This window comes from Lynx canadensis, chromosome B2 (genome assembly GCF_007474595.2).
Source record: "Lynx canadensis isolate LIC74 chromosome B2, mLynCan4.pri.v2, whole genome shotgun sequence".
Lineage (NCBI taxonomy): Eukaryota > Metazoa > Chordata > Mammalia > Carnivora > Felidae > Lynx > Lynx canadensis.
This window is the reverse complement of record NC_044307.1, coordinates 100,069,306-100,095,156: the sequence shown is the minus strand read 5'-3', so window position 1 is coordinate 100,095,156 and position 25,851 is coordinate 100,069,306. Positions and strand designations below refer to the sequence as shown.

The 25,851-nt window shown below is 41.1% G+C and overlaps 1 protein-coding gene across 1 annotated transcript in view; it reads left to right on the top strand.

Annotated features, from left to right (window-relative positions):
* METTL24 (methyltransferase like 24) overlaps positions 1-25,851 on the top strand; it is a 104,718-nt gene that overhangs the window by 35,641 nt on the left and 43,226 nt on the right. Inside the window, exons 3-4 of the mRNA XM_030316149.1 lie at positions 5,327-5,466; positions 13,939-14,167. Coding sequence (XP_030172009.1) covers positions 5,327-5,466; positions 13,939-14,167 — 369 coding nt within the window. The remainder of the gene's footprint in view (positions 1-5,326; positions 5,467-13,938; positions 14,168-25,851) is intronic.

Genomic DNA, 25,851 nt, shown 5'->3' with positions numbered 1-25,851 from the left:
AGGTCACGTGCAGCCAGCACGTGGGAGTTCATTAGAGATGACATTAACTGACTCTTAATCAGAATCTTTTGCTAAACAGTGTTCCTTCCCCATCTCTATGTAATGCAGAGGTTTTTTTGTTTTTTTTGTCTTTCTGTCTCTCTTTTTTTTTTTTTTTTTGGCTCTTTTAGGAGCTCAGGCTTCCCTTAGAATTCATCTTGACAATGAGAGCCTACAAAACTGGAAGAATATTAGAGTCACTATTACCTAAAATTTCCATAGTTAGCAGTAGTGAGTCATAATGGCAAGGGGGAAAAAAAAAACCTTTGGAAGGTACTAAAGCAAATTCCACCCCCATTCTCTTATGCTACTTAAAAAATATCATCTCCTTCAAATCTGTGTTCAAGCTTGTACAGCAAGGCCGAGCATTTGATGTGTTCATCATTGATTTACTCCTTGTTCAATTCAGCAGGCATTTGCTGAGCACCTGTTCTGTGGTCGGCACTGCCTGGGGTATAAAACCTAAATTCAATACATACGCATGCTGGCAAACAGCTAGGATGCAAGAGAGTTGTGTGTTCTCTAACACGGGTGAACAGATGGGTGGGGGAGCTTGGAAACGGAAGCACAGGGCCAGGGACAGTGTGGCATTCGACTGCAATGAGATGGCACACTTGCACGCTGTGTGTCCCTGATGGCATGATTGGGGACCTGAATTTTTAATGAAACACCAGAGGATATGGTGTTTGGTAGAGTGTGCACAACGTCAAGTGCAGTTTAATTAGGTATTGTTTCCTAATGTGAAAGACCACGATTACATCGCTGAGTTCTGGAGTCGATGATACACTGTTTGATGCTAACAAGAAATGGTTAAATCATAAACACAGTGCTCTGTTCTAAGGGAAGGCTCCAGATCCAGCTTTTTATGGCCACCCCCAAACCATATGCCTCTGGGAAGCAGGCCTTGCGGCACAAAATTAATCTAAGCAACAGTTGCTGTTTTAAAAAAGAAAAAGTAGATTTTAAAACATTATCTAACTACCTATCTAGCTATCATCTAGCCAGCCAGCCAGCCATCTCTCCATCCATCTATCTATCTCATCATCTATGCATCTATCTATTTGTAAAAATAACATAAAAATCCAAGCCCTGGAGATGCAGACTTTACGACTTTGTAACAGTAGTATCTGTTATATTTACTGGTACACACACACACACACACACACACACACACACACACACGGATAAAGGCAACAAAAATACAACTCTTTCCTTAGATGTTGCCTTTCAAAATAATGGTATTACATGAACATACAGTTGATCATTGAAGTGATTCTTGCCAGAAGTCCCCAAGTTTTAAGGGCTCTCTTTACCAGATTTTACTTATGGGGTGCCAGAAATTCTATTCCATCTTTTGGGATGCCAAATGAAATGAGAATAAATTAATCCCTTTAAGCGGCACCTGGCTGGTGCCATAAGTGGAGTATGCGACTCTTGATCTCGAGGCTGTGAGTTCGAGCCCTGCGTTGTCTGTAGAGATTACCTAAAAATAAAATCTTTAAAAAAAAATGGTTAATCCCTTTAAGTTAAATAACTAAAATGCATTTCAGAAAACATTTTTTTTTTCCTGGAGTTTCTTCTCCTTTATCTAGGCCTAATTTGCTTTTGCAGCTAAAATTACAAGGGGAATTAGAGAGAGAGAGAACATAATTACTGGAGTTAGAGCTTAGCTAGGAGTTATTGCCCTCACTTATTTTGCTTACGAGAGTTTATTGAAGCCCTGGCCATAAATCTTAACAAGAAACTTTGAAAAATCAATATTTAATTAATTTTTAGGAGCTGAATTTTACTGAGTGCTTCTAGTTGTTTTGCAAAGCTAATGTCTATCACTGAGATAGTTAATAGGGCAAAACTCCTGTGTTAGGTATGTTTGAGCTAGGAGTGGAAAGGGGAACATTAGCAGAGAGATTGAATGGAAAAGAATGTCTTTCCAACAGGGGTATATCTGTGTAAGATGAAATCTTTGGAAGAAGAAGAAATGCTTTAAGTGTCACCTTTAATAGAATAAAACTCTACTCCCCAACATTGGCAAAGTAAGGGCAGTTGAGCCTCAAAGCCCTGAATCTTGACCCTTAATAGTTATCGGATTCTTGGAGGCCTCTGGCTAATTGTCACTGCCTGCCTCTCTGGCTTTTTGTTAGGGGCCGGGTTGCAGGGGCTGCTGTTTTCATTTTAAAGCTCTGGCCCAAGCATAAGAGACTCTTAAAAACTGAGAACAAACTGAGGGTTGATGGGGGGTGGGGGGTGGGTGATAGGTATTGAGGAGGGCACCTTTTGGGATGAGCACTGGGCGTTGTATGGAAACCAGTTTGACAATAAATTTCATATTAAAAAAATAAATAAATAAAGCTCTGACCCAAGTGGAGCCTCTTCCCTTAATTTGCTAAGGCACAGATGAGGCCAAGCTGGAACCTTCCGGTGGGGCTTTACAAAAGGGTTCCTGTAAACTCACAGGACTATCCGCATAAGAATCACCTGGGGCAGCTTATTAAAAGGCATGTTCGCAGGCATCAGCCTCAAAGATGCTGACTTTACAGAGTGGGACTTGAGAATCGGTATTTTTAGGTGCCTCCCAGACCTGTCAGAATGTAGGTGGGCCATACCTTGGGAAACATGGTGGGAGAGGCGAGAGTTAAATTTTAATGGTGTTAGGAGGGAGTCATGAACAAGAACCTGTGAACATCTATATCATGTTCTGTCATTATGGAGGTTCTTAGGGAGAAGTGCACACAAAGAAATGGGAATCGTCAGACCACTTTAATAAAAATGCTCCAGGAAGCTGACCTAGAGCAAATGGTTCAGGCTTGTGAGGTCCAGGTATGCTTTAGGGGCCTACAGAACTGCCTCCCTCCCTCCCTCCCTACTTACCTGCCTACCTGCAGGGGTGAGAGGAAGGGAGAGCGTCGGACACAATGACAATGAAGGTGCTGATGTTTAAGGTGCAGTAACCTGCCCACTAGTAAGACGGGCCCACCAAACACATTGAACTTTAATTAAATTAGCAGTTTTTCCTCCCTTGGTGGGTGAGTGGGGCCTAGGATATGGGCAGAGGCATAATTCCCATGTCTTTGTGGGTGAATCATAGGAAATGAATTAGACAAATTAACATGCTGATGTACCTAGTTAATAAATGTATTCTGTAATAGTTGCTTAAAATTCAGTTCCATTTTCTGTTATTTTTTTCCTTTAAACAGGGGTCATGGGTAGAGAAGTAGAAAGACATTGGTGAGGGGCAAGAATATATATACAGGGTTTCACATTTTAGACTTCCCTCTAAAATGTCCAAATCCTAGCAATATGCTCTCTCATTTATCTCTCTGATAAATAGTGCTGGATAATTTTGCCAGGCCAGTAGCCCTTGATCACAGCATAAGTACGGGAGATGCTATATCAGTTGACTAGGCTACATGTATATACTCTTTTCAGATTAGAATTCTGGAAACTCTGTTAAATAAAAGAATTGGGCAAACCCAGAATATCTTTTAAAACATTTTTATTTAAAAAAAACTTTTTTTAATGTTTATGTATTTTTAAAAAAAAATTTTTTTTTTCAACGTTTATTTATTTTTGGGACAGAGAGAGACAGAGCATGAACGGGGGAGGGGTAGAGAGAGAGAGGGAGACACAGAATCGGAAACAGGCTCCAGGCTCTGAGCCATCAGCCCAGAGCCCGACGCGGGGCTCGAACTCACGGACCGCGAGATCGTGACCTGGCTGAAGTCGGACGCTTAACCGACTGCGCCACCCAGGCGCCCCAATGTTTATTTATTTTTGAGAGAGACAGTGTAAGCGGGGGAAGGGGCAGAGGGAGACACAGAATCGGAAGCAGGCTCCACACAGAGCCTGATGCGGGGCTCAAACTCTTAAACTGCCCTGAGCCAGAGTCGGCCGCTTAACTGAGCCACCCAGGTGCCCCCAGAATATCTTCTCTTTTTTTTTTTTTAATTTTTTTTTAACATTTATTTTATTTTTGAGACAGAGAGAGACAGAGCATGAACGGGGGAGGAGCAGAGAGGGAGGGAGACACAGAATCTGAAACAGGCTCCAGGCTCTGAGTGGTCAGCACAGAGCCCAACGCGGGGCTCGAACTCACGGACCGTGAGATCATGACCTGAGCCGAAGTCGGCCGCTCAACCGACCGAGCCACCCAGGCGCCCCCAGAATATCTTCTTAAGAAGAAAATCATTTGCTGTTATATTTTCCAATGAATTAAAGCAATGAACCTCAGACCACCCTTTGCACCCAGAATGGTCTGTTGTCTGTGACGTGACAGAGCTGCTGCATGATTCATGGAGCATCATGATGGTGATGGGAGTTTTGAAGGATTAGGGGGAAATTGATGTTCAGTGAGGTGCTGCTGGCCACAAAAGAACACCTGGGCCACAGAACCTGCTTTCTTTGGTTCCAGCCACCTCAGCGTGCACACTGTGCCAGCCTCAATCACAGTGCATTTGCTAAATGTGCATTTGAAATCAGAGACTTGCTTCTGCTTGATTTAGATACATGTTCCCTTTGGTTTCCTTATCTAATTTTGATGGATGAGTTAAAAGAAGTGCTTTGGTTATAGCTCAGGAAGAGCTTCCTTTCTTCCTGCGTGGGGCTCTCGCTCTTCTCCCCTAGGAGGAAGCTCATTAGAACAGTTTCTCGCAAACAATACGGTCTTGGGAGCAGGGACCATGAATTAATTTCACTTGACCCTTGATCAGCTGTTTACCTTGGATAACTCATGCTACCTTTCTGGACCACGGTGGCCCCAGCTTATCTGCCTGAGATAAGGAATTGATAATCTGTATCCCTCTGAGACCCATGGCCACAGTTGGATCTCACAACTTCTGGTAGAAACACCATGGATTACAGTCCTCTGTGTTTTGCCAGCACTGTTCTCTATGTCTGGAATGCTCTTCTTGATCTCAGCGTCTTGGTCAACTTCTGTTCATTCTCCAGGACTCACAAATCTCTGCAAAGCTTTTTGGGACACCTCCTTTCTGCCACCTTTGCTCCTGACCTGTTCTCCCTTACATACTCTGTGCATATGGCTATAGCAGCTCTCAACTTCCCTTCAAACCTGTCTATAGTCTCCACAAGGTTCCTTATAATCCAGTATTTGGAGTTCCTCCGAACATTTGATAGCAGTCTTGTGCTTCCCTGGGGGAGAGGAGTAGTTGGCAGTGGAGAAGGACATAACTCTCCTGTTATGGGTTTCAGGGACCGAGAAAGCAGTACCTCCCCACCTGCCACTTATCATCCAGCGCTTTAAGTTATTCACATTGATTTCCAATCCTTACAGATTGCATGCAATCACATGAGCACAGACAGCCTAGCTACTGACTCCAGCCCTGCAAAGAAGCCTTGGTCAGTCTGTCTTGATGACAGGTTTGGCTTAGCTCATCAAATCCGCAGCAAGCGATGCCGCCTCTACTCTTTAGGGTAAGTGCATTTTATAGCAGAATACCAAAACGGTCCTGCAGGTGGCCAAGGCTATTTCAGTAACACAAAGTTATGAACGTAACAATGTGTAACAGGTGCTATACTTTGCCTCCTACACTTTGTTTCAGACTCATGTGTCAGGTAACTGTCGGCACTTGCGGGTCCCCAGAAGCCGCCAGGCCATTTTCTCTCCCATTCAGCTGGGGGTGAATTGGCAACTTCAGATTTCAGTATGATGATGATCCTCTTGGCGAAGCCCGTGGTCGCCAGCTAGAATTACAGCATCCTTACTGTGAAGAGAGAGAATAGTAAGAATTAAGGGGGGGGTGGGAAGAACAGCAAGCATATTAGAAATTTTTTACACATTTATGAGGAGTGACCCAAGATGAATGGCCACTGTTGGATTTTTATGGTTTGTGCCAATGGTAAATCTGTGTGTACATTTACATTAAAAAGAAAGAAAAGGGAATTCTTGTGAAATCACTGTGATTTTGTCGAAACTGTAGGAAATAATATTCAGTTATTCAGGCTGAAAATGAGCTAAGTGTACAAATGGATTTAGAGGGATTTTTGTAAAAGGGCGAATATAAAATAATGAGATTATTTCATGAAATATATTAGGACTTGCATCCAGTTCTGAACTTATAAAAATGTGTCTCAAAAAAAGGGGGGGGGCAGGAAAGAGTTGTTTTTATTGGGAACACCCTATTCCGTAGACTCTTTGTGGAAGCTGTGTGGCTAGGTTCTCCGACAAGGTCCCCAATGTCCGTTACAAAAGCACTGGGGACCCTAACAGGTGTCCTATGCCTGTTTCTCACTAATCGCTTTCATCATCTCGATGATTCACATTCAGGCACGTGAGTGACAACTGCTAACCCAAATCCTAGATGATAAGGGTTGGGGGCAGACGTTTGGGTCTGTGCCCAGAGGATCACCATCAACATCAGACTTTATCAAACAAGAATTCTTAGTTGTAGTCACTGTGGACTTTTTGTAAAAATGAACGGTTCAAGTAAGAGTCTCAGGATAATGGAAATGTGTATCAGTGGAGCTTGGGACGCAGTAGGCACTCCATATATATTTGCTACATAAATGATTGCTCTAGGTAAGGAGAGCAGGGAGAGTTGCTGGTTATGCTGTGATTTAGACCGGGAGGCTGAGGCTTAGGAAATTAGTTGCTCAGCCACTTGATTAGAACAGAGGGGAGCCCACCAACTATGCTTCAAGACTGTAGAAAGGATGGGAAGTTTTGACAGTAGAGTTTATTTTCTGTCATATTAAAAATGCATGAAAGTAGGTCATAAAAGTAATTGCAGAGTACCACATGCAAATTGGAGATCTCAGCTTGGTCCTGTTTTCTTGCTCTGAACTGCCTTTATAGTTTACTTATTATTTTACACCCTGGAATAATTTCATTTAAAGCCTATCACTGAGTAAAATGAAACTAGGAAAGCTGTTCGGGGGGCGGGGGGATTTTTAAAATTCCTTTTTGCTTTCCTTGTACTTCAGAACCATTAGATAATTTTGTTGCAAGATTTCAGATTACTTCCTGTAAAAAGGTGGTTTCTTATTTTCATCTAAATGTTCACTATTCAAACTCAACGTTGTGAAGAGCAGATAAGAACAATTGAATTCCACTGGGAACAGACGTGAATAGATTATAAGGGCCAACATTTGATTCAAAACCTAGAAATGCTTAATTGAAAACGGGGAACTAAAAATATTTCTGATGGGTAAAAAAAAAAAGAAAAGAAAAGATGTTTTGGATTGTGGTTGCACACATTGATTGCACTGTTATTCAGGACTGAGGATCAGGACAAGCATACCCCTTTCTCAGGTGAATTGCTTGCCTGGGGGCAGGTAAATAGCCAGCTGACATCTCAATTGATACTGAGAGAAGAAAGAGACCCAGCCCAGAAGTGGCGGTCCTAAAATGAGGCACAAGAACAGGGAATGTGGGTCATGGATGGTCAGCGTTCGGGAGTAGTGGGATAGTTGAGAGATGGGCAAGGAGGGCAGGTGGCAGATGGGTCATGGGGTCCCTACACCAGGCAGTAAGTGCTCGAAGCCCCAGGGCTTTGGCAGCAGCAAGACTATGCCACTTCTGTGCCCAGTCATTCTCACGTCAACCAAAGATGATTGATAAAGCCATAGCTTGGGGTGTCTTTCCTAGAGAGGAAGAAAGGAGTCGGAGGACAGACGGACCAGAAGACAAAGGCTGAATGTCCTGCCTTCTGATCTGTTCCCTACCTTTCCTCCACCCCAGGAACTGAAGCAGGAGTCACTTCCACCTTATTTCAGAGTCTGGAATGTCTTTACTAGAAGTCAAAGCTCTTTATTCCACAGTTAATGTAAAAGCATTTTTTCCAGGAGAGTGTACTCTGTGTGAAGTTCAGTTGAAAATTAAAATCAGATCCTTTTCAACCTTGAAATGGGGTAGAATAGACCAATTAAGATAGGGGAAGGTGCTGTACAGGAAGGTTATGTTACAGAGGAAGGGGAAGAGAAGAGGAAGGAGAGGTTGTGTGTTTAGGTGATAATATCATGTACTTGACCTCTTCAGCCTGCGGTGGTGGCTGCTCTGTAAGTCTTCTCCTCTGTGACTTGGAGGGGGAGGGTTGGGGAGGGTGGTAGCTAACACGAATCGGGAAATATCCCCGATTTTATCCTCCCTTTCAAAGATTGTTTTTTCAGAGGTGGGAGTGAGAGTGGAAAAGAAAACTTGAGAAGAGACAATACATAGGTAGCAAATCTTCTTCACCTCTTTTTTTTAGTTCTCTGGCTGGTGGTACCGTTTGGTTTCAAGACATAAATTCTCAGCATAAGACAGAAGAACATTTGATAAATGGCACATGGTTAGGCAACAACTAGTATCTTACACAGAAAAGCTGGGACTTCCAGGTGCCAAACATTTTCAAGTTGTAATAGTTTAACACAGCAGGTGCTCATAGTATACATGAATGAGGAATCAGAAAATCATGGACCCAAGGATCCTTTTTAAATAATTTTTTTTCCTAATCACCACTCCCCCATGAAATTTTAATGCCAGAGATAAACTATATATCTTTTTATGTAACATATGCATGTTGCTTTATATATAAAAAGAGGAAGTATTGTTGACTCCCAAGAATGGAATTTTGCCCCATTAGGGGTGCTATCATTCCTGTTGATAATACATGTTTTGGACAAAATCTTGGCATTTCACGCAATGTTATTTAATAAAAATTAATAATTTATAACATATTTTTTATCTACTATTTAGTGTCATTTATGCTTTGAAAAACCCAGAACAGACCATGAAACTCCTGGGAAACACGATTGTCTTACTTCTTCCAAACCTGATGCCTTCAACGGTCACAGTTAGAAACCTTTCCTATATCTGCTTTTATTTATTTTTAGCAGCTTTGTTGAGCTATAATTCACATACCATACAATTCACTCTTGTAAGGCATACAATTCAATGGGTTTTTTTTGTCGCTACAGTCAAATTTAGAACATTTTCATGACCCCAAAGAGAAAGCCCTACACCCAGTAGCAGTCATTTGCAAATTCAACACGTTTCCTGCTTTTCACCCCCTCCTCGTAGGCAACCACTAGTCTACTTTCTCTCTATGAATTTGCCTATTGTGGACATTTCATGTAAATGGAAGCACACAACATGTGGCCTTTTGTAACTGGCTTTTTTTCACTTAGCATAATGGTTTCAAGGTTCATCCATGTTGTAATAGGTATCAGTACCTCATATCTTTTTATGGCTGAATAATATTCCATTGTATGGCTACACCTCATTTCATTTGCTCATCAGTTGATAGACATTTAGGTTGTTTCCACTTTTTGGCTACTGGGAATAATCGTGCAATGAATATGCACATGCAGGTTTTTCGGTAGACATTAGTTTTCGCTTCTCTTGGGAATATACCACTTCATATTCCCACCAGCAATGTATGAGGGTTCTTATTTCTCCACATTGTTGCCAACATTTGTAATTATTGGTCTTTTTGATTGTAGCTACCCTAGTGGATGTGAAGAGGTGTCTCATTGTGATTTTGATTTGTTTCTCCATGTTGGTGAATGGTCATGAGCATGTCTTCATGTGTTTGCGCTAGGACGTTTTGATTCCTGGGGAACATAAAGGACGCTTACCTTAATACTCTTGGGAATATTTTTAAAAGAATAACCAAGACCTCAAACAGTACCACATCCATACCTTCTACCCTTCAGTAGCATTAAAGGGCATGCAGTTGCTAGCACTGTAGCTGGTCCAAAGGACACCTTTATATGACTTGGGAAGAGGCACCCCCTCAAGAACCCCTACCCCACCTGCTAGAAAACCATCATTATGGTGACTATGATGTGAATGGTACCGTCTAGAATTGTTGGGTGCACAACTCACACAATCACACTGAGGAATCTTGATTGTTGCTCTCTGAGCATCAGAAGAGGGGGGTCAAGATGGTTACTGTTATTCTGTGACCTGTGGAAATTTAGTCCTATAATTCTCCCCGTTCCTATTTCTTCAACAAATCTCTCAGATTTGATGCCCTTTCTGTGCTGAAGAGCTTGTCTCCATCTCAAACCCTAGGCTTAACATATGCAGAATAATATTCATAAGCATTAGTTATATAATTTTCTCTCTCCCCCATGTAGAGAGATAGGTTATAGTCTTCATGAATGCTTATACATTTGAATATACCTATTAACTGCTTACCTATTTCAGAAATGGGTTGTAGCAGGAATTTCCAGTTGTCCTCTGATATCCATTCTTTCCTTTTTTCCTTTGGTAACAGAACTCCTGAGTTTAGCAGGGCACCTGGCCACCTTGCTGAAGACTGCATACCCTAGCCTTCCTTGAAGCTGCAAGTGGCCGTATGACTAGCTTTGAGCAATGAGATATGAGCACATGTGATGTGTACAACTTCTCAGCCATACCCTAAGAGGAAAGGACATGACCTTCATTCCCCTTTTACTTCTCCTGATGGCTGGAAGGCAGACGTGGTGGCAGGGAATGGAACAACTATCTTAGATCATGAGATAGAAGCCTCTGATCTACATGTCTTGCTTCATGGAATACACATTAAGTAGAACATTCCTGTAAAGTAGGATTTTCTACAGTGAATTCTCTTTCTAGATAAATAAGAGCAGCACATGATTTCCTTACAGACTAAATACATTTTTGCTGTAAGTAATATTTTTGTTTTGGCTACTTCATAATTTTACTATATTTATTTGTTCAGAAATCTCTCTTCATTACTACTTGTGAACTTCAGATCAAGGGTTATGACAAATTTATCTCTGGTGTCTAGTATAGTGCCTTAAACATATTAAAGTGCTTTATCAGTATTTGTTTATATACATGAAGAAGACAGCGAAACATAGCCTACCCTATGCCATGCTAGTTACTGTGTACTATGTATTCTAGGAATTCCAGACCCTATAATTTTCTAGTTTTCTCTCACTTGGGGCAGCATTTTGTAGATTTGCTGTCTCTTTACTCAGCACTTGGGATTCAGAGAGAAGCAAAAATGTTATGCTGTATGTTAACCATTTGGAATTGAAATAAAAACTTGAAACGAAAAAAATAAAAGCAAGAGTGACACAGTTCTCTTCCTTATGGAGCTTTACCCTCCAGTAACTGGCGATTTCGTAGATCCCCGAGATCACAAATATTCCTTCCAGGATTCTGTGTCCTGTGCTCATTCACAGTGAGGTGCAGTATAAGGAGCACATTTACCTGGATTGGATTTGACTCCTGGTTTTCCTACTTTGGGCCAGGTAGCGCCACACCTATGTATATTACATTTGCCTTTCCTGTTGCTTTTTACACCTACCACAAACTTGGCTAATTTAAACTAAGCTTGAGGAAGTACCATTTTGAATAAATGGAAGTAAGAATTATAGACATTGATTAAATTAATGCAGCTTATTACTTTCCAGTATAGTACACTTGTGTATTAAGTGTATTTTATTTACTAAAAGTAATGTAAGTTAACCCCCAAATTACAAATTTCAGTAGTTTCATTTTGTTTAGTGCCTACAAAATAGTTCCTCACTATTTGATGATTAACTTAAATATGTATGTGTGTACTTATGATATCTCTAATAAAGAACACTTGTACATATCTAGAGAATTTCTGGAAAGATACACAAAAATTACTAACTGTGATTATCTCTGGAAATTAGTGGCCAAAATTTCTAGGGGTAGAAAACTTCCTTTTTATTTTATCTATTTCCTTGAACTCTTCCTATGTGTCTTTGTTATTTTTTCATTACAAAATTTTTTGTTTAAATTGAAAACATCAATATGTAATAAAGTGCCTTACTAAAAAAGTTAGTTACAGAACCGCATGTGGTTAATTTAATCCCCAAAAGTTTTTGAAGTCTTAATTAAAATACATGTTTTAGAGTAGAGAATGTTTCCTTGAAAATAATATTTTGAAAATTCACTTAGAAAGAAATTATTCAAATTTCTCTACTCTAGAAAGTTTACATATAAATTGTATTTAATGAGTACTTTGTTGACATAGTGTTCTCCTAGTAAAGCTACAGTATTGCCATTTTCCATCGGATGACCCATAGTAACACTGGTTTGCTCATCTCAGTTTCAACATATTCAGTTAAGTGAAAAATCTCTTGGGGCAGGTGAATGTGGCAACATTCTGATAGGTATAGAAAGAAATCTGTCTACTAAAAAAATGCTTTGTAGTTTTTGCTCAACTCTTGGATTTATATTTCATGCCAGGTTTATACGTTAGCTGTTGCTGTGTAACAAATCACTCTCAAATTCAGTAGCTTAAAACCATTATTTATTCTTGCTTATATGTCTACAAATCAGCGGGCTTCCATTGACGGAGGCTGGGCTCAGCTGGGAGACTTTACTTCAAGGTGTGGTGACTAAGGGAAGTTCTGCTTTTCATAGAAATTTGGCAACTTCACTGGGGTACCACTGCCTCTCATGTTTCTTATTTTCCTGAGCCTGGCAAGTTATCTAGGGTATGTTTTCATCATGAGAATGGTATGAGGATGTCCACGAGAGTGGACAGAAGTACTTAAAGCCTCGGCTTGGGACTGGCATACTGTCACTTCCTTCCACAAAGTAAATCACCTAATCAAGCCAGACAATCAAGGGGCAAGAAAGGACGCTCTGCTCATGATGAGCACAGCATGGCAGTAGTGTGGATGAAGGGGGACAGAATTAGAGCCAGTCAGTCAGTCAGTCTGCCATCTGAGTTGAGTAGGTTCAGTAGGAGGTAAAAATTAGGAAACAGAATTTCTCGGGTAAAAGGAGTGATATAGTTTTGAAGGGTGCTACGTCTTCTAGCCACAAGGGGAGAGAGAATTGTAGCTGAGGGACAGCAGAGGGTTGACATGCCATGCGTCCAGTGAGGGCAAAAGCAATGTAGTAGGAGTGAAGGGAAAGAACAAGGCAAATAAGAGTAGTAAGAATGTCTAGGTGGAGGGAGGATCTCTGTACTGAAGGCTTATTTTAATTGCCTAATACCAGGTAAATAATTGTTAGCCAATGAGCTTGTACATGTCCAAATTATGAAATGTCTGCGATACTGGAGTCTAAGAGAATGAAGCATTTCTGCACTGAGTTCAGGTTTGGCCAATGTCTTATAGATACCCTTTGAGATTTTGGTATCTTAAACCATATCTAATTATAGTATTTTGAGCAAAGAAGCCATAAGCACCATTAAAAAAATCGTCTTTCATTTAATTTCATGTTTTTCATCCAAGCTGATGCTTTAATCAAAGTGATGAATATTACTCCACCAAATAAGGAATATGTCTGAGTAAATTAAAAATGTGTAAGTATATGAATGTTTCACATGACGTGCTACAAAGTGGATACTTAAGTACAATTCATAATTTCTTCCTCCTGTTGATGTGAATTTAGGTGAGGTGTCTCTTCTACTTCTTGAGTACCAGATCCAGTAGAACCACACATATTTGCCTCTTCTTTAGCTGTACTATTTTAAAATGCATTTCCACTTCTAAGACAACGGATATTGTCTTTAAGTCAGGCTGCATGCATCATGGCCATTAGAATGGAGACAAATTACCTCATTAGTACACTGCACCTCTCCCTAAGGGAACCGATCCTGGTGCTTCTATTTTTGATGTATTCTGAGAAAAGCTCTTAAGATTACTGGATAGACTTGTTTCATTGCTACTATGGTTTACATCTTAAAAAAATTAATTTGCTATGTCTCTACATGTTTGAACATGTGATTCCCTGGTCTGCATTTAGCAGATAATTTCTCTGCTTGCTTTTTATCCAGAAGCTTTTAGCTATAATGCTTTTTGTGATGGAAGCAGGTTTATTGAATGTGTACAGTTAGCCATGTGTTAAAACAGGAGAAAGCTTGATATGAATAAGAAAATTGTCCTTAGAATTGTCATTTTATCAATCTAACACTTTTGCTTCATTATATTTGTGTTGTTATTGATTTCCACGCTCTTTCTTTATAGGCTGGGGAATGATGATACCCAATTTGAGGTTAGCATGGCCAACAATGGATGTGAAGTACATCGTTTTGATCCTAGTGTTAAATCAGCTCATGTTCTGGAGAGTCCGCGCCTTTGGTATCACCGCTTGTCCATTGACTGGCGGGACCCCCATCCAGCTGTTGCTGCCCCCAAACTGCACAGCAACACCAGGAAACTGGGAACCATTTTGAATGAATTTGGGCATCACAAGGTGGGATTTTTTTCATTTGATCTTATAATTAAGTAAAGTGAACAAACTCGTAAACTTTAAAAAATGCAAACCAAGAATTGGATAGTTGAGGATCTAGTTTCAGTTTTACTGATGTTCACCCACCATTATTTATAGCATCAGCTCTGTAGACATGAAGTTTTGGCAAGGACAGAGATCTTAAGTTGATTTGTAGATTGTAGTCGCTGTTGAGTAGCGCTAGGGTTTTGGCCAAGACTGGGCAAGGAGCTAAGAAACCTACTTCTGGCGTAGGTTCAAGAGTCCCATTTTCATTTGGCAATTGATTTAAAGTGTTCAGACAGAGCAAACTACTTATGTCGGCCTCAAATACAAAAAGTAATCAGAGCCAGGTTTTTGTTTGATAAGAGATTGCTCATGTATCATGTTTCTCACTGTTTTAGCAACTATTTTGGGTTTCTAGGCTCTTAAAGACCAGAAAAAAATGTATATCTTTGATTAAAATGAACTTTGTAAAATTGAACGGACATTATGTGTGTTGCAACTGATATAATTGTGTCAAAAGTATGTCAAATCCCTGCAAGTATTTTATTGTGAATGGATAGCAAGAGGAAACTCAATCTTTGAACTGTGTTCCTGGAAAGCAATTTTTTAGTGTAGACCTGAGCCAATTGCATTCTGTAGGCAAATACTAGATAATTCTCCTGAGCGTGCTTGGCTTGCGTTTGTTTGCTAACCTGCCTGGGCTCGGCCTACTTTGCCTTCATGTTCTCAGCCAGAGATGGCATGTGATTTGGAACATGCCAAGATGGGTGCCTCTGAAAACCAATGTACATGGAACTTAATTTTAAACTTGAGTTGGCTCCTTGATCTTTAACAAAAGGGCTTTTCCTCTGCGTTGTTCTTTTTCTTCTCCGCTCCCTCTTGCTCCACTTCCTCCTCCTCCTTTTTTTTTTAAATTTTTTTTTCAACGTTTTATTTATTTTTTTTGGGACAGAGAGAGACAGAGCATGAACGGGGGAGGGGCAGAGAGAGAGGGAGACACAGAATCGGAAGCAGGCTGCAGGCTCTGAGCCATCAGCCCAGAGCCCTACGCGGGGTTCGAACCCACGGACCGCGAGATCGTGACCTGGCTGAAGTCGGACGCTTAACCGACTGCGCCACCCAGGCGCCCCTCCTCCTCCTTCTTAAAACACACACACACACACACACACACACACACACACACACACACACACACACACACACACACAAAACTTCCCTTTAATTGGACAGCTGGAGCTTCTTTCAGAACGATTTCAAAGAATTTGCTGCTCTTTTGACATGTGATTAACTGTTGATTTGTATTTTGCTCTGCCATTGACGGTCACTAGCATTTAATAATTAGGAGCCTAAATGAAACATATATAGGATTTGGGGGGGGGGTGTAAAAATCTCTAAACAGAAACTGATGTGAGAGCATTTTTCAACACTTCATTTTCTTTTTGCTACCTGTTACCTTCAAAGACCTGTTTTTTGGCAGCTGAAAATTACAGGCTTGAATCTCTAATGTGTCAGCTCTCGGATATTCAAAGAGCTAACTACAGATTCTTTGTGTTCATTTGGGACTCTTGTTGCTCTACCATGATGTTCTGTACACCTTGGCCCTGTCTACCCTCACTCTTTAAAGACTGAATAGAGACTGCTTTTTTCGCTAATATAGTAGCAAACGATTTGGTAAATGTGACGATAAAATAGGGCTTTGAAAAATGACATGTGGATATAATTTATCTAAGCCACGTTTCCTATGAAAAGTGTGTTTTCAGATAACCAGGTATGCACCTGAATTGTGTTTGTTTAACTGCCTAGGAGCTGCAGTGGGCAAACCTTTATGCTGCTGATGAAGCATACAGTCTTTTACACTGCTCCTAAGACAGCGGAAATATATATAGGGGTACCTAAAAAGGATAAATGTTCCAAAGGATTTTTTATATTCCTAAGGCTACTTATTTTTAAAAAAAATTAACATTAAAGCATTATTAAATTAAAAATATTCTGATAAGTACTTATTTAAAAACATTAAAAAATTTTTAATTTTTTTTTATTTTTGAGAGAGCGAGAGAGACAGAGTCTGAGCTGGGGAGGGGTGGGGAGAGAGGGAGACACAGAATCGGAAGCAGGCTCCAGGCTCTGAGCTGTCAGCACAGAGCCAGACGCAGGGCTCAAACTCATGCACTGCGAGATCATGACCTGAGCTGAAGTCGGATTCTCAACTGGCTGAGCCACCCAGCCACCCCTATTTAAAACATTTTAAAACTAAAAATGGTTAAGATGGTAAGTTTTATGTTATGTTTTGTGTATTTTACCACAATAAAAAAATTGGAAAAAAAAAAACCATAAAAGTGATCTGGCTCAGAATTGCCAGTATATATTTGCTGCTTTAAAAATTCCTTATTGAGGAATTGAAAAGATACTGATACACTTGCATAGGTGTGTGTGTGTGTGTGTGTGTGTGTGTGTGTATTTGAATGCTTTAAAACAAAGCAAGAAAAATGAAACCCACTGGTGACTGATTGCTTCCATTAGAAACATGCCTCTAAAAGCTATGCGGTGCCAGATAAAAGGAAACTGCATTTCTGGCCTGCAGCAAGCAAAGTCTGTTTTCATTTTTCTGCATGTGTACAGACACTGGTCAATAGGATGTGGCTCTGGCAGGAAAGCAAATAGAAAACACACACACACACACACACACATACACACTAAAATATGTGCATGAGCCTTGCCTTCTTCACTCATTTTTTTCTGCAAGTGATTTTAGAAACCAGAGGGTTTTTGGTTGTTTTGCTTTCACTTCACGATGCTAAACTATTTTACATAGTTTGGTGATGTTCTCCATGTTAAGCTGTGATTTTTCTTCTTCTCTTTATCCATATCTAGACTCCAGCCCCTCAGGCAAAAAGGAAAGGCAATCCCCTGACATGGTGACAGAAAGATGCATGTGGCTTTTGCACTGCTTTAAAAACCCTTTGGTAATTTTAATTTCAAACTATAAATCAAAGCCCTTTTGAAGCATCAGGTGAGAGCAGCAGCAGCACCAAAACCATGTGAACCATAAGCCATAATAGCACCTGGATCCAGTATTATTAACGATGAACTGTTTTCTCCTTGCTGATGTACTTGTTGCTGTAGCTATGCATAAGAATTTTTCCAGGATGGGACTAGAAATATTGAATCTGAAATTTCTGCTCATATTAATTGTAACGTGTGCTTTTCCCCTAAAGTCTCTATGACACAGAGCATCCTAAATGATCCAGGCTGATGAAAGAGAAGTTACTACTTTCAGTCTTAGCCATGCTGATGATAATATGAATAACAGGACTGCCTTAGACTTTGACTCTGGAAGCTCAGTAATTTACATTTGAGGCGCCGGTTCTCGTGGTGGTGATTTTTGGCGATGGGCAAATCATTTAACCACTCTGGTGCTCATTTTGATCGCGAGTGTAATAGGGACAATGACACTACCTGGATGGATTGTTTTTGAGAAGTACATCAGAGAACACAGTACGATTGAAAAATGATGATTTCAATTCAAAGGATTTTTTAAAACAATTTCAGTAAGTTTTTACAAAACTCTATAGAAAACATTTCTGTTTTCTTTCTTTGTTTTCAGGGAAAATATATCAGATTTCCCTGGAAGTTGCTACCTGCACCTAATTCCACTCAAGAGTTTTTAATGAAAGCTCTGTGTGACACTGAAGGGCAATTGGTTCTTCAGACGTGGTGGTAGAGAACTGTTTCTGTCTGCTGCCCTGGGGCGCTGAACAGCTTTGCTGGCGATTGTGTAGAAAGAAAACACTGTACTGTAGATAAATTAAATAAGCTGCTGAGAATTAATACAGAGCAGAAGTGGAGCAGGGGGCCTTGGGCGGCGGGTCAGAGGGACCGGGTGGAGCTGACCGATGCCTGCTCAGTGCGGGTGCGGGCGCGGGTCCTCCCCTGGTGGGTGGGGCCGCTGTCTTGGGCTGAGTGGCCGCAGGTACCCTCACTGGAGGGGTCGGGGCTTGCTTCCCGGCCCTCCACCCCCTACCCCTCTGGCTCCCCAGGGATCATGAGAAGTCAGCTGTGTTGTGTGATCCCCACTGTGCTGGGGCGAACCCGGACTTTGAAATTGAACTACAGAAAGATTCCCTTTTCTTTTGCTTATCGAATCGGCAAATATAAACAAGATGTTGATACTGGCCTAGAGTGGAATGCGTCTTGGGAATAATACTCCTGCTTTGCTGCTGGCAATGGAAAACGATAGATTCAGGAAGAAGATTTGGCTCCACGTGTATATTATGTCACTTCATTCTCAGAAATTTTCTTTACCTGAAATTCTATTTTGTCTGCTATTAGTTCTGCCGTGCCAGTTTTTTTGTTTTGTTTTGTTTTGTTTTTTGATAAATATTTATGTGAAATGTCATTCCACATTCCTGTCTTTTTCGATACAGTTTTAGTTTATGTCGTGCTCTCTCTCTCTCTCTCTCTCTCTCATAATTTTCTCTTTTTGGTTTGTGTTTGGCGTGGGGGAGGGGTGCATCTTCCCTTTAGGGAAGAAGGAAGAAGGCGCGTCACCTTTCTTAGAATTATCTGGAGAAATAATATCCGTGGAACTCACGAGTAAACTGGCTTAGTTATGTTTTCTGAAGCATACTAAAAATACCTAACAAACAAAAGAGTTTGAAGTACTTACTTGTACTGACCCAAATCCTATTCCATGCCATTCTCACACATTTAATGTGTATGTGAATCATCTGGGGATCTAACTAAAATGCAGATGTTAATTCTGAATTCTGGGGTGGGACCCAAGATTCTGCATTCCTAGCAAGCTACCTGGCCCTGCTGAGGCTGCTGGTTGGGGACCATACAGTGACTAGCAAGGCCTGTTGGCAGAGGATATTTACTAGCGGTTGATTTCCCCCCCGGAAGCCCAGCCCTGGGCCACTTTGTGTTCTGATGCCCTCCACTCTCAGCCCGAGTCTCTGCCAAGGGTGGCATGAGGCACAGATGCTGTGCTGTGCTCCAGATCATTTTCCCGTTCCCGTGCCAGCCTATGCACCACATTTCTGTATTGGACTTGCTGTTTTCTTGGAACAAATTTGTTTTTCGCAGGAGGGAAGCTCTTCTGTAAAAATGTCTCATTGGGTGCCTGGGTGGCTCAGTCTGGTGAGCGTCCAACTCTTGATTTTGGCGCAGGTCACGATCTTGGAGCTCCTGGGATGGAGCCCTTCGTCAGGCTCTGTGCCTGGGATTCCCTCTCTCTTGCTCTCTGCCCCTCCCCCATTCTCTCTCTCTCTCTCTCTCAAAATAAACATTAAAAATAAAAGTCTCCTAGTGGTCTCCCACACCAGTTCAAGGCCCAGACATGCCCGAGTTCTAGATGACTAATGGTTAAGCCTCCAGCTGGACCCCTGCATCTCAGATGTGTGTTCCTCACTAAGCAGTATATGGCTTAAGAATGGGACTCATGTGGGATCCCATTCCAACCATCTAGTGAAGTGCTTAGGAAATATATGATACTTGATCTGACTTACTACCTAGTACCTTCCTAAATAAGATGCAGAGTATCAAAGTTTGAATGCTTTATCTTTTCACACAGCCTAGTGCAGAATTAATAAGCTGCAGTTAGAGCATCCAGAGGCCTTAGCCACCGATGTTTCAGAAGAACATTTGGGTGGGAAACGCCATGGAAACAAGATATACTATGGTAAAGGTAGAAGTCCAGGTGATTCTTTTAGGGCCCGGTGCAATCTTCTGTTTAGACTTGTTGATACTCCTTTTTCAAAGAGAGGTGTGTATCTTTCTGTGTATTCGAAGGCAACTTCGTCTTGCAGAATTGCTATTTAATCATGGCAAGGCTATGTGTCTGTGAAATAAGCCAGTAGCAATTTAGGAGTAATGAGTCAGTTACATTCCTGAATTGCAATTTGAAATGCAGACACATCTTTCTGTCTCCATCAACCTGTAGTGGTCCCAAAGGATGAGCCATCGTGAGCACGTGGGTTGAGAACTTCTGCACTCAATATGCAGGAAATGAGTGTCGGCTTTTTACCCTTTTCACTCATCTATAATGGTGAGATTTGCTGTGAGGCAAATTTCCGGGCCCTTAGTGATTTTCAAACCATTCAGTATTTAGCTAGCATATAGATTTTAAAGCCTGTTTTGAAGAATGAGCTAGGTACATGTGGATTTATCCCTGGTTTGTTTTTTCTTTGATGTGTTTTCCTTGGGCAGAAGGCATGACTGGCAAGGTTGCGTGTGAACCGTGCTCTGGAATCCAGAGACCCACTCCCACCTGTACAACTGAGTGTTTCTCAGATCTCAGTGTTAGAATTGGGAACACTGGAAAACAAACCAAAAATAACAGCACAAGCAAAGAATCTGATCACCCAGGGACCTTGATTAAACTGTTGAACCCAGAGCCAACCTTAGAGATTCTCAGCTGGTATGGCATGGAGCCAGAGAACCTGCATTTTTTTGGGGGGGGAGGGTGTTAAATCAGGTGGTTTATTAAAGTTAATGCTACACCTGGTTTAGTTCTTAAAACTGTGGTTTACCGACATGGCTTGCATCATAGTTCTGTTGGATAGGGCTGGTCTAGAATTCTAGCTCCAGCTTGGACTGCTTCTAAGGAAGCTTCTCCTAAGGAAGCTACTCCTGAGTGGGAGAGACGCAGGGTCACATGGAGTTCAGTGGGTTACTTGACTGCCGGGGTCTTTGCAGAGTTTCCTTGTTTTGTCTGGCCTTTTGAGATTCATCCATGTTGTGGATGTCAGTATTTTTATTCCTTTTATTGCCAAGCAGTGTTCGAGAACCTGCATTTTTAACCAACCCCCACCTAACTCTGACCCAGGTAATATGAAGATCACCCTGTGAGGAGTGTCAATGTGTAGAGAGGACTTCAGTGGCTGAGCCTTCCATTTGCAGATCCCCCTTCCCCTGCTGCATATACAAGGACTAGTATCCAAAATCTATGAAGAACTCGCCCAACTCCACACCTGAAAAACAAATAACCCAGTGAAGAAATGGGCGGAAGACATAAATACTTTTCCAAAGAAGACATCCAGATGGCCAACAGACACATGAAACGATGCTCAATGTCATTTATCATCAGGGAAATACAAATCAAAGCCACACTGAGATACCACCTCACACCGGTCAGAGTGGCTAAAATAAACAAATCAGGAAACTATAGATGCTGGCGAGGATGTGAAGAAATGGGAACCCTCTTGCACTGTTGGTGGGAATGCAAACTGGTACAGCCGCTCTGGAAAACACTGTGGAGGTTCCTCAAAAAATTCAAAATAGATCTACCCTATGACCCAGCAGTAGCACTGCTAGGAATTTACCCAAAGGATACAGGAGTGCTGATACATAGGGGCACTTGTACCCCAATGTTTATAGCAGCACTTTCAACAACAGCCAAATTATGGAAAGAGCCTAAATGTCCATCAACTGATGGATGGATAAAGAAGATATGGTTTTTATATACAATGGGATACTACTTGGCAATGAGAAAGAATGAAATCTTGCCATTTGCAGCAACGTGGATGGAACTGGAAGGTATTATGCTAAGTGAAATAAGTCAGAGAAAGACAGGTATCATGTATTTTCACTCATATGTAGATCTTGAGAAACTTAACAGAAGACCATGGGGGAAGGGAAGGGGAAAAAAATAGTTACAAACAGAGAGGGAGGGACAGGCAAACCATAAGAGACTCTTAAATACAGAGAACAAACTGAGGGTTGATAGGGGGTGGGAGAGAGGGGAAAATGGGTGATGGGCACTGAGGAGAGCACTTATTGGGATGAGCACTGGGTATTGTATGGAAGCCAATTTGACAATAAATTATATTAAAAAAAAAGAAGCAGGGGGTTGAGTGAGGTTCTGTGTCCTCCTTCTCTGTCTCTTCACCAAGTTCCTTTCTTCTTTGTGCCTCAGTTTTCCCTATTATAAGATGTGTGATATGACCCCTGCCATTTAAGAAGGTTGTGCAGGCAAATAAACTCATGTTGGTGAGAGAAATGAATGGAGTATTTTCATGAGCCTAGAATTGTGATTTTACATAAAACAGAGCATTTTGACTGATTGTCGCTTCTTTGAGATTTTCAAAGGGGTCCAGTATTATTACATAAAGGGGATGATTTCACACACAGAGGACATTAGGCTCCAGTGAATGGCATTTGTTTTTCTTCACTGCTGTGTCCCAGGGTGGGCGTACTTGAGAATTCTGCCATTTTGACAGGGTTTTGGGAAGGAGAACCAAATGGATCCTGAGGAAGCGGAGGGGTTCTTAGCTTCAGGTGTCCACAAAGGTTTCCCTCTGTGTGACTCCCTTCTGTAAAGGAGATTGTGGTTCGATAGAAGAATGTTATGTTTAGCGTTGCACAGCTCGGTTTCGCCGGGTCATGACACTCTGCCATTTATTTTATGTGTGTTAAAAAGTGCTTAATGCTTTTTGACAGTAAGAGGCCCCAGAACTTGTTATCATATTAGTGAATCCTCTGAGGGTGTATATTCTTTAAAATTTTTTTTTAACGTTTATTTATTTTTGAGACAGAGAGAGAGCATGAACGGGGGAGGGTCACAGAGAGAGGGAGACACAGAATCCGAAACAGGCTCCAGGCTCTGAGCGGTCAGCACAGAGCCTGACGCGGGGCTCGAACTCACGGACCGTGAGATCATGACCTGAGCCGAAGTCGGCCGCTTAACCGACCGAGTCACCCAGGCGACCCTGAGGATGTGTATTCTTGAGCAAACCCTGTGAGGTCACATCCCGGCCAGCCATTTCTGCCTGGGGAGCTCAGCCATGCCGGTTCTCTGAAGTGCCCGTGCATAACCAACCCCCCATGAAAACAGGCTCCAGGTGCTTGGGGGAAAAGTGGGCATAGTTTTATGTGGAGGTAAAACTTGATTTCTTTTCCAGCCAGTGAAAATATAAGGAAAGGAAGGTTTCACTTGCCGCTTTTTAGTTAAAAACATAAGGACCTTATAAAAACACTAATTTCCCAGCATGGAGTGGCATTCAACAGTTTTGCAATTAAAATGATAATGAAACATTTCTTATAAGAACTTCTCTTTAAAATCAGCACACCATTAGAAGGAATTATGTAAAGCGGCCTCTCTGTTCCAAGTTTTATTTTAAGCTTTAATTTATTCCAGATTCTGCAGGAAAAAACCATCCATGTGACGAGCCTGCTAACAGATGTCAATTTAGTTTTATAGCACATGCCTGCACTCCAGAGTCAGAAAATGGAGATTATCCTTTTTGCCTGCTGTTTATTACACGGCACCACTTTATAACACTAAGCCCTGGAGGATAGTTGATTAATAACTTATGGGCAAGCAACTTATCATCTGCTCTCGTCTTCTGTGGTGTTGAGCGTAAGCTTTATTTCACATTACCCTTTTGGATTAAAAGAGGTGCCAGAAGGAGCAAAGGTGACAGGAAATGGATCTTTCTCTTTTAATTTCATCTAGGCCAGACAACAGATTATACTGTAGTGAAGAGAAATAAGAGAGAAAAATAGAATTATTCAACTAGAAAGAATTAAATTTCTGGTAATTTTTTTTTGTGCCTTTGGTAGATAACACAAAGTAGTTCTATATGGCAAATATTATATCAAAATCAACCATAACCACAATTCTTCCCTTCCTCATAGTCACAGGGTCCATTTCTCTATGTTCACATGGCGTACTAATTATTGGCTGATGTTGCACCTCTGTTCATATTCCCATCTGTCTGTCCAGTCCATTCATCCGTCCATCCATTCCTCCCTTGTCATCTGTCCATTCAATAAAGACTTATTAAGCATCTTCCATATGCAAGTATGGTGCTTAAATAATGAAACTACAGGGGAAAAACTCTTTATGAAATTAGAAAAAATTTTAAAATGTGGTAAAGTACACATAACATAAAATTTACCATCTGAACTGTTTTCAAGTGGTTAGTAAGTACAGATCTTCCTCGACTTGAGATGGGGTTATGTCCTGATAAACCCTTTGTAAACTGAAACTGTCATAAGTTGAACTCGCATTTAACACACCTACTAAACATCATAGCTTAGCCTAGCCTACCTTAAGTGTGCTCAGAACACTTACATTAACCTACAGTTAATGCAAAATCACCTAACACAAAACCTATTTTATAATAAAGTGCTGAATATCTCACGTAATTTATTGAATGCAGAAAGTGAAAAACAGAATTGTTGTTAGATACAGAATGGTTGTAAGTGTATGGGTTGTTGACCCTTGTGATCGCATGGCTGACTGCGTGCTGGAGAAAGGGTCAAACTACATATTGCTAGCCAGGGAAAAGATCAAAATTAAAACACGAAGTATGGTTTCTACTGAACGCGTATCGCTTTTGCACCATGGTAAACTCAAAAAGTCCTGAGTGAAACCACTGTAAACCATCAGGAACCATCAGCATATTCACATTGTTGTGCATCCAATCTCTAGAACATTTTCATCTTGCAAAACTGAAAGTCTATTCCCACTAAACACTAATTCCCTCCCTCCTGCAGCCCTTGGCAACCACCACTTTATTTTCTGTTTCAATGGATTTGATGCTTCTAGGTACCTCATATAAGTGAAATCATACAGTATATGGCTTTTGTGACTGGCCTATTGCACTCAGCATAATGTCCTCAAGGTTCATCCATGTTGTTGCATGTTTCAGGTTTTCCGTGCTTTTTAAGTCTGAATAATATTCCCTTGCATGTGTCAGTGGACCATTGGGTTGTTTCTACCTTTTGCCTATTGTGAGTAACGCTTCTATGAGTATGGGTTTGCAAATATCTTTTCAAGACCCTGCTTTCTGTTGTTTTGGATATATACCCAGAAATGAAATTGCTGCATCCTATGGGAATCTATTTTTAATTTTGTTGAGAACCTGACATACAGTTTTTCATAGTAGCTGTACCATTTAACATTCCCATAAACAAGTCTCTTCAGATTTAGCATGTAGCGGGGCGCCTGGGTAGCTTAATTGGTTAAGTGTCCGACTCTTGATCTCAGCTTGGGTCATGATCTTGCGGTTCATGAGTTCGAGCCCCACATTGGGCTCTTGGCTGATGGCATGGACCCTGCTTGGGATTCTGTCTCTGTCTCTGTCTCTCTCTGCCCCCCTCATGCGCGCGCGCTCTCTCTCTCTCTGAGGCTGTCTCTCGCTCTCAAAATAAATAAACTTAAAAAAAAAGATTTAACGTAACTGAAAAACAGAAATGTGATCCTGTAAAGAGTGCTACAAAGAAGTATGATGTGCTATGGGAGTATTTAATAGAGAAATCCATCTAATACGCCATTTATTTTTGTATTCCTGATGCCTAGTCCATAGTGGGGACTTGATGAATATTTGGTGGGTGGGTGAATGAGCCATTCAGACCCTCGGTGGTTAGACCCCTTTCCTTTGTTTGTTTCCTGATATTCAGCTCCCCTCTGTTCTGCAGGAATGGCATAGGAGGGCAGCAAGAGGGTTTAATAGATTGCTAGCTTTTCCTTGGTTGCGTCTATTGATCTCTGGCGAGAGTATGGAAAGTATTTTCCAGTAGTGTTTCTTATTCTGTATCTCATCTAATATCCAGAGATGTTGAGATATTTCCACCAGATATGTTTCTGCCTTTTCTTTTTTTTTTTTTTAATTTTTTTTTTCCAACGTTTATTTATTTTTAAGACAGAGAGAGACAGA